At 43.2% G+C, this 21,108-nt stretch overlaps 1 protein-coding gene across 1 annotated transcript in view; it reads left to right on the top strand.

The window, feature by feature from the left end:
• Nucleotides 1-21,108, top strand: part of VSTM2B (V-set and transmembrane domain containing 2B) — a 48,140-nt gene that overhangs the window by 16,740 nt on the left and 10,292 nt on the right. Inside the window, exon 4 of the mRNA XM_081963242.1 lies at nucleotides 2,997-3,498. Coding sequence (XP_081819368.1) covers nucleotides 2,997-3,498 — 502 coding nt within the window. The remainder of the gene's footprint in view (nucleotides 1-2,996; nucleotides 3,499-21,108) is intronic.

Raw genomic sequence — 21,108 nt, 5'->3', positions numbered from 1 at the left:
AGGTTTTAAGTGGAGAGCAGCTAGACAAAATCTACGAGATGCTTAAAATCTCATTTCATTAAATTAACAGAACAGTTGATACGTTACACACCTTGAATAGGATAAAGAAGACTTGACTGAATTGGTCTCTTCTAGTTGTGTGATGCTATAATTCGGTGATTACACCCAAGGCATTTCAATTTTTCCTTTCTTTTTCTTTTTTCCCTTTTCCCCCGCTTTCGCCTTTTCTTTTCCTGTCCTTTCTTTCTTTTTTTGGAGGGGAAAAAGGAGAAATCTTGTGGGGTGGGGGGGAGTCAGCTGGCAGAGATTTTTTTTGAGCTTTTGCAGAGAGGATTAAATGGAGACACTGTGTTGGTATTTTAACGAGGAGAAAGGAGCCCTGGGTTTTAGTCTGGGGAACAGAAGCACAGAATGAGTGTCTGGGTGTGATTGGATCCCTTTCTTTCTGTAAAAGGATGAAGACGGGATTAAGAAAGCCCAGCACGTTGGGGCTGATATTTTGACAGGTGATATATTTTAAATGCATTGTTGCTGAAAAGGGGAATGGCTAGGATTAACGGCCCGGCTGTTGACTGTAGTGGAGAGATGCATTTAATTAAGGGAAGAAGGAAATGGAATTAGTAGCTGATTTTTGGAGGAGAGAAATCAGAGCTTTAGAAACAGTCAACTATAGGCTGGAGAAATAGAAATGGACATAAGCAAAGACTAACAATGGGGAGGCATTTCATTCACGAAGAGGACAATTCAATTTGGAAGATGAAGGGCACTGCCGAAAGGCATCATATGTTAGCTTAAAGTAGGAGAATCAAAGAACGAGATGATTTTTCAAGCCGTGGCTTTTTTTAGTAACCCCGTCGTGAACATTGCTTGGGTTTCAGCCTCTGTAAATAAACCAGTCTTTGCCATTTTCCAATCTTGATTTGTGCCTTAAGGCAACGAGGGAATGTGTTTGTCATTGGTGTCATAAATCATGATAAAACAAGCCAGGGCTTAGCATAATATAATTATGTAAAAAAGATGTGGAGACTCTAGAAAGAGTGCAGAGAAGAGCAACATAAATGATTAGGGGATTGGAGGCTTAAAGAACAATTGCAGGAATTGGGTATGTCTAGTTTAATGAAAAGAAGGACTAGGAGAGACAGAATAGCAGTCTTCCAATATCTCAGGGGTTGCCACAAAGAAGAGGGAGTCAAACTATTCTCCAAAGCAACTGAGGGTAGGACAAGAAGCAATGGGTGGAAACTAATCAAGGAGAGAAGCAACTTAGAACTATGGAGAAATTTCCTGACAGTGAGAACAATTCATCAGTGGAACAACTTGCCTCCAGAAGTTGAGAATGCTCCAACACTGGAAGTTTTTTAAGAAGATGTTGGATAACCATTTGTCTGAAGTGGTGTAGGGTTTCCTGCCTAGGCAGGCGGTTGGACTAGAAGACCTCCAAAGTCCCTTCCAACTCTGTTATTCTGTTAAATGCTGCTTGTTTAAGAAATCTACGATATTAGCAAGACTAACTTTACTTCTTGCTACCTCTCTCCCAGCCCTTGAGACCATCCTACTGTATGATTAGTAGATCTTTGGTCCATGAAATGGACTTTGAATTGCACAACATGTTTGCCTGACTGCTTAATTGTCTCGCCTCATTAAATCTTCTTTAGATTTGACTGCACAGAGCAATTTATAACGAAGGGAAAGCTATAGGGAAATAAGGCCATCTCAACCTCTCAGCCCCCAAAATAGAATGTGTCCTAGGACAGACACATTGTGGGATCAGCTGCAAACAAAAAAAGGGGGGGGGGTAGAGTCACAGCACAGAAGAGGAGGAGCCAGTGACATGTTGATACAAAAGGCCATGCCTGGGAGATTCCATGGGAGTTCTGGCTGTGGAGACAGAGGTCCAATGCTCAACACATGATGGATTCAAAAAGATCTAATAACCAATGGAAGATCATCAGTCAGAAGCCCATTAATGTGGTTCCTTCCCACTAGAGTTCCTTGACTCAAAGTTCCATCAGCTCCAATCAGTATTCCTGTCTACTGAAAAAAAAAACATTGAAAAAAGCCATCTTCTATCTCCAGGGCTGCCACAAAAAAGAGGGTGTCATTCTCCCTCTTTGGAGCTATTCTCCAAAGCACCTGAAGGCAGGACAAGAAGCAATGGGTGGAAACTAATCAAGGAGAGAAGCAACTTGGAACTAAGGAGGAATTTCTTGACAATTAGAACAATTGATCAGTGGAACAACTTGCCTCCAGAAGTTGTGAATGCTCCAAACACTGGAGGTTTTTAAGAAGATGTTGGATAACCATTTGTCTGAAATGGTACAGGGTTTCCTGCCTAAGCAGGGGGTTGGACTAGAAGACCTCCAAGGTCCCTTCCAACTCTGTTGTTCTATTCTCTTGCACAGTCCAAAATATCTGAGTGTGCTGGATGGAGGAGGGCTACTAGTACTAGGGAAGGGAGTTCATGGTTAGAACTGTATCATGTAGGCATGGAATAAGTTGGCAGAAGCTGCTTCTGTCCTCCTTTCTCTCCTTTGCATGTTGCTCTGATGGGAAGGTGATCTTACTGTCCACAACCTTCAGGCTTTGTTCTGCCTCTCCCAAAAGAAAAGAGTTTTTATCTACTGTCTACTATGAAGCTAGTCCCCTTGAGTTCAAGGAGGAATAGGTGAGGGCACCTTTGGGCATTGGGTATGAACATCAATGGATCTTGGTTTTGCCTCCCGCGATTCCCCCTTGGCTTTAAGGTGGACTCTAGGGAGGGCGAGAGTCACCCGAGACCCTCGCTCTTATGACACCACTGTTGCTCCCTTTCCTCTTTCCTAATTTGTCCTTCTCAGTCCACAAACTCAACAGGAGAGAATAGAAAATCTCTTAAGGATCACTTTGTTGCGGTGTGTTCGCCGCAGAAACCTCACCGTGCTTGGTATCCTAATAACAACGGTTGTTAAGCGGACCCACCACGTCTAAATAACCTCTTCTCTCTCTCCTCTTTCCAGACGGTGCGCGTCCAGGGCAATGACATTTCGCACCGGTTGCGGCTGTCGGGGGTCCGGCGGCAGGACGAGGGCATCTACGAGTGCCGGGTGTCGGACTACGGCGACGAAGACACGCAGGAGCATAAAGCCCAGGCGGCGTTGCGGGTCCAGGCGCGCTTCTCTCCTCCCGACGTGCAGGCGGCCGAAGCCGTCTCGCACATCCAGAGCAGCGGCCCGCGGAGAAGCAGCCCGCCCGGGCGAGCCACGGCCGAGCCGGGTCTGGGAGACAAACGCCTCCTCCCGGCACAAGGCGAAACTGCCGCTGCGGCCGCCGCTTCCTCTTCCCTCTCTTCCTCCTCCTCTTCTTCTTCTTCCTCGGCGTCTTCGGCATCCGCCGCCGCCGCCGCCTCTTCCTCTTCTTCCAGCCCCGCGACCGTTGCCGCGGCGGCGGCGGCAGCAGCAGCCTCGTCGGCCTCGCCTCGGCCGGCCTCCGCGATAGTCCTCCCGCAGCAGCGAGGATCAGGTAGGTGGAGCCGCAGCGACACCCGACGGGGAGTGGCGGAAGCGCAGGGAGCTGTCCGTGGTGCTGAGCGCCGGCTTGACTGGGCGGCCCAAAAGGCGTAATCAGATTCACATTAATAGAGTAGGAATGGACCTTGTAGGTCATCTAATCCAACCCTCCGCCCAAGCAGGAGACCATACACCATTTCTGACAGATGGAAGTCCAGTTCCTTCTTGAAAGCTTCCAGTGATGAAGCTCCGGAAGGCAACTTCTGTTCAACCTGCTGTGGCCTAGAGGTGGGAGCAAGCTGCTGTGGCCTAGAGATGGAACTCTCGCCTCACAATCAGGAGGTTGTGAATTCAATCCTAGGTAGAGGCAGATGTAGGTTCTAGATGGTCCCTTCCAATTCTGTTAATCTGAAAATGTTCCATTGGTTGATTGCACTGTCAGAAAAATTCTCCTTATTTCAGGTTGAATCTCTCCTTGTTCAGTTTCCATCCATTATTCCTTGTCTGGTCCAGATGCCCATGCTCTGGCTGTTGAGCCAGACTTGCTTCTTTCCTCTGCTCCATTGGAGTTCTGTTTGTTCTCATCTTTTGTGACCTGTAAAATCCTCCTTTAAAGGCTCAACTGAACATTCTTCTTGTTTTTATTTGGTATGCTCTTCTATCAAAGCACAGGGCAAGACATTGCCCACCACCAGAATCTTAGGAAGTGGGTTAAGCTGGGACGAGAGCAGTTGATCCAAAGGTCTATGGAGATTCTCAGTCATCAAGGTCATGGTTGTTCCAAAGGCACTTTTTCAAGAGGCAAGTGGTTTTTCTTTGAAGACGTTTCACTTCTCATCCAAAAACTTCATCAGCTCCTTCTATTCCTCACCATCCAGTCAGGGCTGAAGAAACCTCTTCGATGAGAAGCTAAACATCTTCAAAGAAAAAACAGAAAGTCCAGTTGCCTCTTGAAAAAGCAACTTTGGGACAATTGGGCCAAAGTTAACTTCTGAGTTTGGGTGGATTTGGGTGCAATCTGGGTCTTCTATCCCAACATTGTATAACCTTAACACACCTTGGCTCTCAGTATGGTCTCAATATATTTTCCCAATAGCCTTCCGTTCAAATAGAAAGCGTTAAATAATTCTCAATGTACGTTTTCTTCCCCAGGTTGCCTTGCATTAAATTTCAAGGAATTAAGCCTAATGACAACAAAAAGTATTTAAACTGAAAATGACAAAAATTGGGCATGGCTTGTGATAAATTGTGTTTGGGGCATGTACAGAAATGTTCTTTTTGAGAAAAAATGGTTCTTTGAAGGATGAAAATATTTCTATGGGATTGGATGGTGTTTTCAGACTTTGAGTATATTTCTTTCAATGAAGCTCTTACGCTAGGAATATTGCCGTAGAAAAGCTCTTAGTTGATCCAAGAGGAAGCTTTGTATTTCTCACAGCTGGATAGTAAGTGAACGTAATGCTTTAAAAGGTCAGCTGAGTACTTGCCTCCCTAGGACTCTCTATAGAAACAATATAGACTCATTGTACGAAGAAAACTCTATTACAAATTATTATATAAAGCATTTCCCCAAAGCACTATGTAGCATTAACCAGTAATAGTAATAACAGCAGAGAAGCCCCTTTGCTCTTTCATAGAACTGATTGCAATAGTTCTTTGGATTTATTTTCAGGCAAAATCATAATTACATTGCATCACTCTATTTGAATGTATATTTATGTAATAGAATGGAATATAATAGAATTCTTTATTGGCCAAGAGTGATTGGACACACAAGGAATTTGTCTTTGGTGGATATGCTCTCAGTGTATATAAAGAAAAATAAAATAGAATACATTCATCAAGAATCATAAGATCAACACTTAGTGATAGTCATAAGTTACTAATAAGCAATCAAATTATACTAGGAAACAAATAAACAATATACATTTTAAAGATACAAGCAACATAGTTATAGACATAAGTGGGAAGAGATAGGTACTAGGAATGAAGAGAAGATTAATAGTAATACAGTCTTAGTAGATAATTTGACAGTGACAGTGATAATTGTAGGGATTAGTTGCTTAGCAGAGTGAAGGCGTTCGGGGGAAAACTGTTCTTGTGTCTAGTTGTTCTGGTGTGCAGTGCTATATAGCCTCGTTTTGAGGGTAGAAGTTGAAACAATTTATGTTCAGGATGCTTTTTTGTGTGCCCTTGGACATCTACTTGAAATAGAATAACAGTGCTGGAAAGAACCTTGGAGGTCTTCTAGTCCAACCCCCTGCTCAGGCAGGAAACCCTACATCACTTCCAACAAATGGTTCTCCAACATCCCCTTAAAAACTTCCAGTGTTGGAACATAATGGTATATGCACCATAACTTACAAAGGCCTTCATGGCTTAGGCCTTTAGGACAGTTGCTCCAAGTTGAATCTACCCACCCAAAGCAATTTAACTGAGAAAGGGTGCCCTGAATACCTACTCCCTGAGAAATCATATGTTAGGTATCAAAGCCCAGGTCCCCACACGAAGGTTCAATACAACTGATCTATTGCTGTAGCATATGCCCAAGAGTCTTCTCAACTAATAGTCCACATCTGGTGAGAGTTAGATAAGGGTCAAAGGCACTCAAGGATTGTTGGCTTTAGTTTGTTGTGGCTGCATAGGGATTCTGGGCTGATTCCTCTTTTCACCCTGCCCCCCAGGTTCTGCCACCCCTTCTCCCACCTCATGGAAGTAGGATAGCAAAAGCAAAGCTCCCTATCTTTGCAATATTCAGCTTTCCCAGGTGTGAATGAGCCCACCATTCTATCATTCCAAAAAGAATGTGTAGCTTATTCTCTTCGGCAAATACAGTAAAAGTGATTTTTTTTTTAATCTGGTCCTCTGACATGTATTTATTTAGAACTAGTGATGATAACCCGGAATTGCCTGAATATTTATTTAAAGGGCGGAAATGTCCAGACCAAATGTAATTTCTAATGTTGGATTTTCCCCTTACCAGAGGGAGCCCCCTTGTGGAGTACTGTGAAGCCATGGCAACTCCACTGTGCTGTACAGTAGAAGCCATTTACAGCAGTACAGTAGAAGCCATTTTAAGGCACAACAGTCTGTATCTTAACAGAACACACACACACACCCCACAGTATTTGTTTCCAGACACTAAGCCATCTGTGTACCAAGTTTGGTTGAAATGGCTCAAGGTGTTCCAGAGTTATGGCTGGAAAACACACACACACACACACACACACAGCCATTATATATACATTGCAAGCCACCTAGAATCTAATAAGTAATGTATAATGACTGGTGGTTGCAAATAAATAAATCTGTAAAATAAAAGTGAACAACTAGAGCAGTGGGGGGTTGCAGGCGGTATGGCCCGGTACGGGCATACCGGAGCCTTCCCGGAGCACTGGATACCGTTCCGGTATGGTGCTCCAGAGGGCCCGCCTGCCTGCCCGCCCGCGGTACTTACCGGTCTTTTAAGTCTTCAGCACTTCCGCGCACGGTGCATACAGTGCCTGTGCAACATTCCACTGAGCAGCTGGAGCGTCGCAGAGGCTCGCAGAGGCGCTAAGATGCATGCACGCGCTAAGATCCAGAACCTACCACTGAACTAGAGACACCCGCCCGCCCCCAAAGGCTTACATTTTTGGCAGCCTAACTTAACCTGGGGATGCTGAGGTTTTTAATATCCAAAGTAAAAGTGTATTTTCCTTATTGTATTATCACCTCTGCTTTTTTTATTTTTCCATCCCATTTCCAAGTCATCCATTTTCTCTCTTTTTTAAAAAAGTTTTTATTTTATGTTCATACATAACAAGTATACCATTACATCTTAACAATCACAAGGAGGCAGGGTGGTATCTGCTCTCCCTCTCTCCTCTGCCCTGCCTCCTTTCTTCCCTCTACTATTCCTCTCTTCTCTACCTCCCCTTCCTCTCTTCTTCTCCTCTCTCCTTTTTCCACTCCTTCTCTCTCTCCTACTCTTTCCCTCCCTTCCATTTCCTTCTCTCCTATCCCCTCTCTTCTCTACTTCCCCTTCCTCTCTCCTTCTCCTCTCTCCTCTTTCCACTCCTTCTCTCTCTCCTACTCTTTCCCTCCCTTCCATTTCCCTCTCTCCTATCCCCTCTCTTCTCTACTTCCTCTCTCCTTCTCCTCTCTCCTCTTTCCACTCCTTCTCTCTCTCCTACTCTTTCCCTCCCTTCCATTTCCCTCTCTCCTATCCCCTCTCTTCTCTACTTCCCCTTCCTCTTTCCTTCTCCTCTTTCCACTCCTCTCTCTCCTACTCTTTCCCTCCCTTCCATTTCCCTCTCTCCTATCCCCTCTCTTCTCTACTTCCTCTCTCCTTCTCCTCTCTCCTCTTTCCACTCCTCTCTCTCCTACTCTTTCTTTCCCTTCCATTTCCCTCTACCCTATCCCCTCTCTTTCTCCTTTCCTCTCCCTTTCTCGGAGTCATCTTCTTTTCCAAATCATCCATTTTCCAAGACAGATCTGCCATTTCAATACTATGAGGCATGGATATGCATGACTCACAATTCTGAATTCTATCCGATAAAAAATAGACAGTGAGCAGTTGAAAAATAGAAGCGACGTGCAGAATATGTGAGCGGGTTGTGGTGGAACAGTGGAAGTAGGATTGTCAGTAACCTGACAGACTACAGACACAGCCATAAATATAATACCTCCATTGGAAAAAATATTTATAATCATTGAAATAGAATCCTCAATATATTGTAGGTGCCACCCCAGGCATCACAATACGATTGCCAGAATGGTCTAGATTTAATCATTTGCATCTTGAAGCATATGGCATATGGAACATTGTTCCCATCAATTGCATAATAATATCATGACTGCATGATGTCACTTGCCTTTTTCTGCAAAGCAGAGAACTTGCTTTCCTGGATCAAATATTAGAAGGACAGTGTTGGAAAGTACCTTGGAGGTCTTCTAGTCCAGCCCCCTGGTTAAGCAGAAAACCCTATACCAGTTCACACAAATGGTTGTTGAATCTCTTCTTAAAAAATGCCAGTGATGGAGTAACTTCTGGAGGCAAGTTGTGACACTGGTTGATTGTTCTCACTGTCAGGAAATTTCTCCTTAGTTCTAGGTTGATTCTCCCCTTGATTCGTTTCCATCCATTGTTTCTTGTCCTGCTTACTGGTGCTTTGGGGAATAGGTTGACTCCCTCTTCTTTGTGGCAGCCTCTTATATTCTAGATGAGTAGCAACCTTCAAGTAACTCTTTGAAGGCAGGATTTTTGGAAGTCCCTTCCAGCCCCCGTGATTCTAAGCTCTATGTTTCAGAAAGCCACCAACCATTTCAGACCAGGGATTATAAAGCAGAACCCAGAAGTAGCATTAACAGCCTGGATTGCCATGTTCTGAGAGAACTACAATGTCCACATTACTTTCCATGAGCAAGAGGAATAATCTTGAAGTCACAGTGACTGTTCGCCTTGCTTGGATCCTCCTCCGGCTGTTTTCCCATTAAATGTATACCTTAATTGGAGCACTTCTGAACAGTGTGGGTCATTATAAGCTTTCAGTAAATTATTAAAGGGCTGATCATAACAGTAAACTCCATCTTCCTCCACAACTGATTAATTTATGCGGAGTGCTTGTGAGTTACATATATAGTACATATGCCTTAATGAAAGAGCCAAATTGTAATTGGCACAGAGCCATGTTAACAGTTAACAGATGGGCATAAACATTTGCAGCAAAAATAGCATGTGAGGGTAACATTTCCTGCCCAGATAATTTCATTTCAGCTAATGTATCTGTTGCGCTGTTCTCTATCTCTGGTGGGTTTTATGTCGGGGGGGGAGGACACAAGGTTTGGGTTGGGCCAAAACTGAAGCAACCAATGGCAGAGAGGATATTTGGGATGCAAAGCACATCAACTGCAAGAGGTGAAGGTATCTTAGATGAGATATTCAGGTCCATTGTGATGTACAGATGGTCCTTGACTCACGCCCACAATAGATTCCAAAATGTATGTTGCGAAGTGAGACGTTTGTTAAGTGAGTTTTGCCCCATTTTACAACCTTTCTTGCCAGGGTTGTTAGGTGAATCACTACAGTTTGTTAAGTTAGTAACACAGTTAAATGAATCTATTCTATTCTGTTGTCCATCCATTCTATTCTATTATCTATCTCTTCTATTCTATTCATGAAGGCAAATCTATGTGTCCCAGGATAAGGTTGCAGAAGCAAATTGGGCCGGTCACTGGGACCAGAGGTTTAGTCTTCTGAGCTTTCAGACTTGTACTGGAGCCCATTCTCAGTGAAATTTCTCTCTACCCGAATGTGTGCTTTCGGCTATTCTATGCGTAGAACCCCAATCAACAACTAAAAAGCCGCACACAACGAGGAGGCGTATAAATACCACACGCAGAATATACCCCAAAGCACACACTCTGCTAGAGAGACATTCCCCAAGGATGGGCTCCAGCACATGTCCGAAAGCTTGAAAGACCAAACCTCTTGTCCCGATGACCGACACAGATTGGATCCTGTACGAAGGATTTTACTTCAAATGTCTGTTTAATCATGAAGCTTACTGAATATCTTTGATTTGGTAGCTATTTGTCATGATTTGAAAGGATAGTTCATCAGGACAGCAATTAGAATATAATTATCTCTTAAGAGATATGCATGAGTCGGTGTAACATCATTATTTCTGGAAAAGCCTGCATTTCCAGAAACTCTTCAGTTTATGATACATTAGCATCATTTGGTACACATATTGTTTCTTTGGTAAACGCTAAAGTGCAGCAAGTACCTCTGGAATTATTTGATTTAGCAAATAGATCTATCCATCCCTTTTCCCCCTGGGGTTAGCAGAATGTACGCAGTTGGCAGCAGGTCTATGAATAATGTATTCAGGAGGCTGTCGCACCATAAATACATATATGCCCAGAATTCAATTCATTAAATGTTTTAATGCACTTATCCAAGATGGGTTTCGTTACCTAGATTCAACCCGGTTTTTATTACTCGTGTGGATTTTGAAAAGAAAATATTTACTACCTTTTAGATAGAAAGCACTTACTGATGGCATAATGAATCCCTGGAATGATTGGCTGTGAGATTTGCAATGCATTTTACCAGTTTTTGCCATTTACTTCAGGTTTCCAGCAAAAGACGCCATTTACTTAACGGCTATTGTTAAAAAATGGTTGTAACTACAAATCTGGTCCCATTGTACCTCAATTTATGAGTTCAAACATCTTATGACTGTAATTTCTTTAGAAAAGAGTGGAGTGGAGTGGAGTAGAGTAGAGTAGAGTAGAGTAGAGTAGAGTAGAGTAGAGTAGAGTAGAATAGAATAGAATAGAATAGAATAGAATAGAATAGTTTATTGGCCAAGTGTGATTGGACACACAAGGAATTTGTCTTTGGTGCATATGCTCTCAGTGAGTGTACATAGAAAGACAAGATACGTTCGCCAAGAATCATAAGGCACAACACTTAATAATAATCATAGGGTACAAATAAGCAATCAGGAAACCATCAACATCAATATAAATTGTAAGGATACAAGCAACAAAGTTACAGTCCTGCAGTCCTAAGTGGGAGGAGATGGGTGATAGGAACGATGAGAAGACTAATAGTAATAGTAATGCAGCCTAGGTGAATAGTTTGATAGTGTTGAGGGAATTATTTGTTTAGCAGAGTGATGGTGTTCAAGAAAAACCTGTCCTTGTGTCTAGTTGTTCTGATGTGCAGTGTTCCAGAGCGTCATTTTGAGGGTAGGATCTGAAACAATTTATGTCCAAGATGTGAGGGGTCTTAGATATTTTCACAGCCCTCTTTTTGATTCATGCAGTATACAGATCCTCAATGGAAGACAGGTTGGCCGTAATTGTTTTTCTGCAGTTCTAATTATCGGTTGAAGTCTGTGTCTATCTTGTTGGGTTGCAGAACCAAACTAGATAGTTATAGAGGTGCAGATGACAGACTCAATAATTCCTCTGTAGAATTTTCTGGGTTCAATTGCATCATGAGTCCAGGATTACCTGTACATGTATTGTGGGATACCCTTAAAAGATCCTACTCTCAGAATTCTTGCACCAGATTCAGTAAATGCATCTCAAATTCTGGGGTGGGGGGAGTGAAAATAACTCCTGCTAATCCTATCTCGAAATGCTTAAGATGACCAAGACAGAAAAAAATTAAATGCATAGAAAAGTATCACCTGGGATGGACTGGTTAATTAATTAAACAAAATGTCAATTCAATGACATTTAGCATTCAGGCTGATCATCCCTGGTTTTTAAGCTCTGAATATTTTTTAGGGCTGTTTAGATTATGTATCCACAGGTCATACATTGTGAGGTTCAAGCCCAGAGAGAAGAGAGCAAGAGTCAATCAAATCCAGTCCTTTATTAGCCTGAACCAAATAGACAGAATCTTGCCAGACTATAGTTATAACATTCTAAGCTGCTAGATACATCCTGAAAGATTGTAGGGTGTGAGTACCCTGAAACTTTCCCCCATCCCTCCTCCATCCAGCCTGGGACTGTGAAGTCTCTTAATCCAGGCCCTTTCTAGGAAAACTCTATGTTGTGCTACTGCAGAGGTATATTCCATCCCGCATGTGCTTTCTTCTGGCTGAAAAACATCCCACAGCCCTGGTAGAAAAATAACATTCCAATAAAAAGAGATACGGATGCCAACTAGTCCACTCAGCTGGAGGAATCTTACAAATGCAGAATCTCTGAAAGACTGATGGTGCTACCTAGTTTGGTAATGAAACATCTGCCAGAAATTCACCTGTCAAGGTTCTGACTAATGAAACCAAATGAGTCAGTACTCTGAGACTTTCAGCTTCCTCAAAGAACTGCTTTATTGAGTACATCATTTCAGCATGGATGATCTTAAAACCAGCTCTAGTTATTTCCTACGGTTTCAGGATAATTAAACGTTAGAGATTCCCCCTCTCCTAGTGTCACAAGTCACATTGTCCAATTAGGTGTTCTGGTGTCTTCTTGGCGACCAGTTTCAGTCTCTGGCCGGCACCAGTTGAGACCGACCTTGGTTCCCATGAGATAGTTGGTTGTTTTGGCTAGTTCGCATTCCACTCCTCTTTCCCCCCTCTTTCGATCCATTCATAGTTGACCAAGCTCAGAGGACACCCAGTTCCCCAGAGAGCAATACCTTCACCGGGAGCATTCATAGGGCACAAATGCCCATTTAAAAATGGGCGGAGTTTTGATGGTACCTTTGTGACATCTGGATGTTTTCAACCGTGCCATCCTCCCTGATCTTCAATGCAGGAGAATCACTGCAATTGGGATTCAAAACTTTTTACTACTGGTTCTGTGGGTGTGGCTTTGTGGGCATGGCGTGGCTTTGTGAGTGTGGCTTTGTGGGCGTGGCTGGGGAAGGTAACTGCAAAATCCCCATTCCTTCTCCACCCCACTAACCTGCTTTCCAGCTCCGTTCTCCTGTTCAGAGCAACAAAAGAAGATCAGCTGGGAGGCTGGGAGAGAGCAGGGGCCAGCCTATTTGCCGGTTCTCTGAACTACTCAAAAGTTCTGCTACCAGTTCTCCAGAACCAGTCAGAACTGGCTGAATACCACCTCTGGTACTATGCAGTTTCCATGGTACAAATGGTCTCAGCAGTGATTCTACTTTAATAAAATACCAGAAAGAGTATTCAGCATAAATGAAGTCAGAATCGGGTTTTTAAATGTCACGAGGTAATAAACATGCAAAAGGCACTTCTTAAACACATCCCTAGCGTTTTAAAAGCCAGGTCTATTAAGGGCTACCTTAGACCTGAATAAAGTCAAATGAGGGAAGAAGCTTTTTTTTTTTTTTTTGCTATGGGATGTAGATTAATTCCTAGACTGAAGAATATAAAAATGCCATTGGACTCTACAACAACTAGGGGGGGGGGGGAAGAGTTAGCTACAGGACTTTTGAGTCATGGTGGCGCAGTGGTTAGAATGCAGTACGGCAGGCTAATTCTATCAACTGTTCAGTAGTTCGATCCTCAGCAGCTCAAGGTTGACTCTGCTTTCCGTACTTCCGAGGTGGGTAAAATGAAGACCCAGATTGTTGGGGGCAATAGGCTGACTCTGTAAACCACTTAGAGAGGCCTGTGAAGCACTGTGAAGCGATAAGTGCTGTTGCTATTCCCATTCTTCATTTGAAAAGTTAGTGTCAATCAGGAACTGTGTTTACCAGTTCTCAAGCCTTAAAATGAGAAAAATACAGGTTTACCTGTGTTTGAATTGAGATATACACCAGAGAGAGGGGGAGGGAGGGACGGAGAGAGAGAGAGACACACACAGAGAGAGAGAGAGAGAGACATAGACAGAGAGAGAGAATCTAACCATCAAATATATTGCAATATATATTTTCATGGGATGCAAATTTATGTCATCTAGCATAGGACTGCTTCTCTCAATCATTGCACCCATGCACAGCTGATGCTTACAGTAACAAAACAAAATTGTAAGATGCTTTATCATCCAGCGTATCTTTAATTTTTAAACTCAGCTTCATAGATCAGGAGAGAGGCAATGTAGTGTAGTGGTTAAAGTGCCAGGCTAGAAACCGGGAGACTGTGAGTTCTAGTCCTGCTTTGGACACAAAGCCACGTTCTCTCAGTCCTAGGAAGAAAGTAATGGTAAACCACTTCCAAAACTGTATGTCAGGGTTCCAAATAGCATCCAAAAATAAATCAGAATCCAAGGCAAAGTATTGCTCAAAGTTCCAATTTATTAAGAGAGCCATGTTGGCACATCTGGGGAAACCCGAATCTGAAATCTGCCCGATTTTCCCCACCCAGTTGAAAGTTCAAGATCCATCACATGGTCCAATCTCCCATTGCCATGCTGGCAGTTCCACCCATCCAGTTCTGGTCAGGTACAGAGGTGCAAAGACAAAGGATGACCTTGGCTTTCTAGAAAGAGTTTTGTTATGACTACATAGCATCTAACTCCCTACAATCCCCCTTCTCATTTTCCCACAATAGAAAATGCATGGTTGAATAATAGAAAGTGTAGCAGGCCAAAGATCCAAAAGAAAAGATGGCTGCAGGCCTGACACTATAGTCAGCAGGAGTCAGGACTGACTCGAAGGCACCCTGCCCACCCCCCAAAAGATAAGATAAATTGTGTTCTTCCAGTGAGAAATAAAGTGCCTTGTTTATAAGTGGGTTCCAAGTGAAACAGATTTCTGTTTGAAAGAAGCAGCACTAGTAATTGTTCCTGAAAAAAAAGAGTTTAAGTGCTTTAAGTCCATTGAGTAAGGAATACATCAGTGGTGGTATTCAGCTTTTCAGACCGGTTCGGGCGAATCGGTAGTGGGGACCTGCAGTTGGGCCGGCCACCCGCCCCGGCACTATGCCGTCCTATTTAGCCACATTTTCTAAGCCAGACGCAAGCGAGCAAGCTGCGTGTGGTCACATTTTCGGTACACGGCGAACCAGTGGTAAAATTTTGTGAAATCCAACTGTGGAATACATGCTTGGGATTGTGCTCCACATTTATTTCTGCAATATATATATATTTTTCTCTTCTTTGTCCCTTCCCCACCACACCGCCCACAAGCGCCAATATAAAAAAAAGCCAATATTGTAAATTGTGAGGTTGCAAACGTGTTTTACAGATGGAACGCCTTGTATTTCGCAGCCTGAATCCCACTGTTGTAATTTTACATCCATTTATGCCTGAGTAGTAGAGCTTGAAAGTTACAAAGTGGAAGGAAGATAACTTTCCCCTATTTCCAAATTCCAAGAATGCATGCCAAGAAAACGGTTGCCAAAAAAAGGCCCCTGAGAATCTGTTCAGAGCATGTACAGAAGTGCAGAAAAATTATTCAAGTAAGAGGGATTAAAGCCAGACAAAAACCAATCTGCTGAACATACTCTAAAACTGTAGGACATCTAGGGATGATATGATAGCAGTCTTCCAATATCTCAGGGGCTGCCGTAAAGAAGAGGGAGTCAAGCTTCTCTCCAAAGCACTTGAAGGCAGGACAAGAAGCAATGGATGGAAACTAACCAAGGAAAGAAGCAACCTAGAATTGGGGAGAAATTTCCTGACAGTGAGAACAATTAATCAGTGGAACAACTTGCCCCCAGAAGTTGTGAATGTTCCAGTACTGGAAGTTTTAAAGTAAAGATTGGGTAACCATTTCTCCGAAGTGGTATAGGGTTTCCTGCCTGAGCAGGGAGTTAGACTAGAAGACCTCCAAGGTCTTCCAAGGCATGGATCAGTGGTTGGTTTCCAATTTTTTTACTACCGGTTTCCCCGTGTGTGTGCACGACGCTTCTACGCATGTGCAGAAGCATCCGGGCGGGTGGTTGGACTCTCTCACCACCGCTGCTACTGGTACTCCCAATCCGGCCGAACCGGGAGCAACCCTCCTCTGGCATGGATGGTTCCACAGACTTTAAGTTAGAACCTTTTGCTGAAAATTCCTTCTGGGGTTTTGTTTGTGCATCTGTTTGCTAGGCCAGTAGTTCCCAATCTTTCCTTCTACCACGGGCCTCCTTTAAATACCTTTTATGGCCACAGATCTTGGCCATGGACCGCCAAGGTTTAATTCAAGATTTAAATCATAACATTTTTTTCAAGACTTCCATTCTGTCCTAGGCTTCCCCAGCAGCACGAAGCCGAGTCCTCATCCCGATAAACCCCTTTTATTTAATTTACAGTGAATTCCTCTCCAGCAAAGTCTTTCCTCTCCCACAGTCTTTCAAGAGAGTTCACAATTACTGACCTTTATCAGGCTTGGAAAGTGGCCAGGCCGATATTTTTCAGATGCCACAATACTTGGCAAGAATACAGGAATGAATGAATTGTCTCCCCTTTCGCTCCTCTTTTATTTCCTCTGGGAGGGGCCATTCTTCGTCCACCTCTGGCCTTACTCCCAAGTTGACCCTTGTTCCTTAGCTGTTCCCTTCATCTGGCAACTCTGTGCATGCGCACACTGGGAACAGGCTCCAGCTGTTCTTCTGCCTTACTGATGTCTGACTCTGAAGGCAGCTGATAACTGGCATACGGCTCTGGCCCCCTCTCTGCCTCTGACACAGAGCCCTCATCAGAGCCTTCCCCAGACTCCAGGACTGGCCCATGTTCCTCCCCAACCTCCTCACTATCCGAATGTGCTGCCAGCTCCACTAGCCACTGGCAGGCCATAACACCTTCATGGATTCCCTGTGATGACATTGCACATCCCCCCCAGAAGTCCACAGATTGAGACCCACTGGGCTAAGCAATCGCTGAGAAGAACATCTCACCCAGAGGATCATATGGATTCCCATCCATACAACCTGATACCAGTCGGGCAACTGTAATGTTCGCAAGCTCTTATTTGCCGAGATTTTGCCATGGTAGAATAGCAGTTACCCCTTAGCGCTTGTCACTCGGGAATCCTTCCCATGAATCCAGAAGTGCGTTGATAGGATGGCTTACAACATTATAATTATGCAGTGATTGGAGGGAGGGTCCTTCTTCCTTCCAAAAAAATTGAAATGAAATGAAAAAGGGATGACCCAATGAGAAGCCAACAAAAGAGTCTAAAAGCTATCCTACAATGGCGACAGTACGAATATCTGAAGTATCTATTAATACAGGAATAAAAGGCCCACAAGTTAGGAAAGGAATAGATCTCAACAATTTCATTTTGAATGCACGCAGAGAGGAATAATTGCTTCCGAGCCTGTTGATGTATCCTAGAAAGCTGTTTTAGGCTTTTTTGCAGAAACAGTTTTACTAACACACACAGTTTTCTGAAGGGCGAGTGTGGCTAAACCAAAGAAGGACAGCCGTGATAACCTCTCTTTATATGTCCAAGTGGAGAAATGAACACTAAAGAGTATTAAGTTGGCAAGCGCAATTCAGAGTTAGCAACCGGTGGCATTGTATATTAGAACGGCGAAGGCAGTGGTGTAATTCAATTTTTTTTTACTACCTATTCTGTGGGCATGACTTGGTGAGCATGGTGTGGCTTGGTGGGTGTGGCTCGGTGGGCATGGCAGGGGAAGGATACTGTAAAATCTCCATTCCCACCCAACTCTGGGGCCAGCCAGAGGTGGCATTTGCTGTTCTCTGAAATTTCCAGTACTCCAGTACTCAAAATGTCCGCTACTGGTTCTCCAGAATCTGCTGGATTTCACCCCTGGGCCACGGGATCCTAATATGTGAATCCAGGGGTGAAATACTACTGGTTCAGGCGAACTGGTATTTCTGACAATCAGCTGGGCGATGATCAGCTGTGACGCGTGATTTATATTAGCTAGAATTGTCAGATTTCCTGCCTTCTAGCTGATCTAAATCAATCCAATGGGCAGAAAAGGAAATTATGTAGACAAAGCAACTGAGGAGAAGACTGCTGATATCATGTCTTTATAGAAATATCTAGTGTGGTTGTGGTCACCTTATTGTGTAGAGCTGCAGCTGTCTCATCTCAAGCAGAATTGAGGGCTGCTGAACATTTGGCAGGAACTCTGCTAATAAATTTATCAAGAGGCCAGAGTGATTTCTACAAGAGTACAAATTCTCATGCTTGCAGGGCTTTGGCTGAAAGGAGAGAGGTAAAAGTAAGCAGGAAATGCAGTAGGGATGTGCAAAGTCATGCATTTGTGGAAAAGAAACTAAGACAAGTGTGGCTCTCTTAAGTTTCTTGTAATTTATTTCTCATATTCGACAACTAGTGTAATTTGCATGGGTGCCCAGCAGTTTGCATCCATTAAAACACATTAAAATGATGACATGCAGGAGGAGGATGAAAAGCAAATTGCTCTGGAGTGAATTTTAACAAGTGAGGGAGTTTATCCATCGTTTTTTTTCCGTCCTGTTATTTTTATCTTGATTTGCTTGGACCGTTGATTTGCTGTATTTTTCTTTTCCATTTTTGCTGTATTTGAAGATTGAACGAGGGAGGGGTTCGTGTTTCTACAGTTGGCAAGCTGGCAAGAATCATTTGGCTGGCAGACAGAGAAGGGAGGGAAGGAGCAAGGGAGGGAGGGAGGAGAGGAGAAGGGAGAAGGAGAGGCATTCTTGCAGTGATGTTGTGGTTGTGGTCTTCCCAAAGAATATCACATCAAGATAAGGATACCTGGATCTAGTTCCAGGCCCATCTTCCACTTATCTTTGAATTTATTTATTTATATTTCATTTATTTAGTTTGTCAAACATGTACAAGATAGCAGGTATAAGTATAAACATGGACATGAACAAAGGAAATGAGTCCAAATAAACGAGGACAGTAGGACAGAGACTGTAGACACTTTAGGAATGGGGTGAGGTCCACGGTAGGCAGTTTAAGGTTGAAGCTGTGGGGGGTTACAGGAAGTAACAACGGAGTCAGGTAGAGCATTCCAGGCGTCAACCACTCTGTTGCTGAAGTCGTCTTTTCTGCAATCGAGTTTGGAGCGGTTTACCTTCAGTTTGTATCGATTGTTTGCCCGTGTGTTATTGAGGTTGAGGCTGAAGTCGTCGTTGACAGGTAGGACGTTGTAGCAGACACTTTTGTGTACTACACTTAGGTCGGACTGCAGGCGGCGCAGTTCCAGGTTGTCCTTTATGAATGAAGAGAATTCATGCTTGGAAAACAACTTTGAGAACTCTGAACTTTTAGCTGAGCAATCATGTACATGCTTAAGCAGAATTATGCACGCTCACATTTTTATTCATTATCAAACGTTTGCATAGCAGCTTCTGGATGTTAGTAGGTATTTTGATACTTTCCCAAAAGAGAAGGCTTGGGCGCCTCCTATCCCTACTTCAAGGCAATGATATCCTTGTATTGTAAATAGGTTGCGCTGATTATGGGTTCTTAATTTAAGGAGTGATTTGGGTGGGAGGTTCACAATGAGAGCATCCCACCACATGTCTGCAAGTGAGACAGTGACAAAACAATTGTGTGTTTCTATTTTCAATAACCCCAGTAGAGTTTGCACTGAGGAAAGGGGGGGGGGTTGAAAGTGTCAGTGCAACGGAGTTATTCTGGAGACAGTCCTTAGCTACGGGTTATTTTTGCATCGTGGGCTGGTTCTCACTGGAAGGCAAATGATTGTCATTTGAGAAGGGAGATATTAAGCAAATTAAGGTCTGTGTTTTATGATGCTATTTTGGGGCAATTGAAGAGCCTCGTAAGCTTCCTTATGTCGATGGTTGACTACTGAGAGAACAGACTGCTAGACTAGATGGGCCAGAGGTTTCATACAGCAGGATACTCCTTATATTAAGAACATCGCCTTTTCCTGAATAAAGCCTTTATTTAGCCAACAGAATAGAATAGAATAGAATAGAATAGAATAGAATAGAATAGAATAGAATAGAATAGAATAGAATAGAATAGAATAGAATAGTTGGCAGGGATCTTGGAGGTCTTCTAGTCCAACCTCCTGTCTAGGCAGGACACCCTACACCACTTCAGAGAAATGGTTATCCAACATCTTCTTAAAGACTTCCAAGTTAAGTTAAGCTGCTGGAGGAGCCGGCAGCTTACATGCCACAACACAATACTCTAGATTGACACATTGTGCCAATTCCATAACTGAGTCCTTTGGAAGAAGGGCGGCATATAAATCCAATAAATCCAAATCCAAATAACACATTTTATTAGAGACTGATAGGGCATGTTCCGCGAATCCAACCATTTGTATACTAGACTTTATGGTATAGTGTTGTCCAACTTCAACTTTGTTTGTTCAGTAAATTGGGACTAAGCAAACCATGCTTGGTTTGAAGTGAGCATCATCCCCTAGACTGAACACAATCTTGGAAACCTGGGTAGTTCCAACTCTGTTATTCTATTCTATCTCTAATCCAACTCTAACCAAGCCACTGGCCAAAAACTAACTAGTCTGAAACTATCACGCTCCATTATAATCCTTTCTAGGCTCAGGGAGGTCACAATCAGATTCATTTACAAATGACACAGCAAGTTCTTTGTCTCTGAACTGGCAAGGCAGATAGCAGATTGTTCTCCAAGAAGGGGGAAATACTGCCGGAGATTCTTTGTGCCATCTGTTGCACAAACCAACATTTGTTTCCCAATGTTTTACAACATTCATAGCTTACATGGAATCCATTCATAGCTGTGTGGGTGGAAGAAGCATATACTGATGAGAGGGTTAGAATTGTTTTGACAAATTGGAAAAGTGTCTTGCGTCCTCTAAGACTGATTTCCTACTAGTATCCAGAGAAGAATATCAGAAGAGTGTCATATTTTTTTGAGGGGGTGATGATCAGAGGAAGTGGTAACACAAACTATCAAAGGTAGCTACCCATCATGATAAAGCTTCTACTAGTAGCAAAATTTCTAGAGTCACTTGGTCAAGATTAGGGGATGAGATATGTCTCTAATAAACAAAATGCACCGGTACAGTATATGTGGTACCTTGCTCAATAGTGGTGACTGTGAGAGGGATCTTGGAGTCCTAGTGGACAACCATTTAAACTTAGAACTAAGGAGAAATTTCCTGACAATGAGAACAATTAATCGTTGGAACAACTTGCCTCCAGAAGTTGTGGATGCTCCAACACTGGAAGTTTTTAAGAAGATATTGGATAACCATTTGTCTGAAGTGGTGTAGGGTTTCCTGCCTTATCAGGACGTTGGACTAGATGTCCTACAAGGACCCTTTCAATGCTGTTATTCTATTCT

The sequence above is a fragment of the Natrix helvetica genome, assembly GCF_964273705.1.
Source record: "Natrix helvetica genome assembly, chromosome: 10".
Taxonomy (NCBI): Eukaryota; Metazoa; Chordata; class Lepidosauria; order Squamata; family Natricidae; genus Natrix; species Natrix helvetica.
The sequence above is the reverse complement of the archived record's forward strand: the minus strand, read 5'-3'. Positions and strand labels throughout refer to the sequence as shown.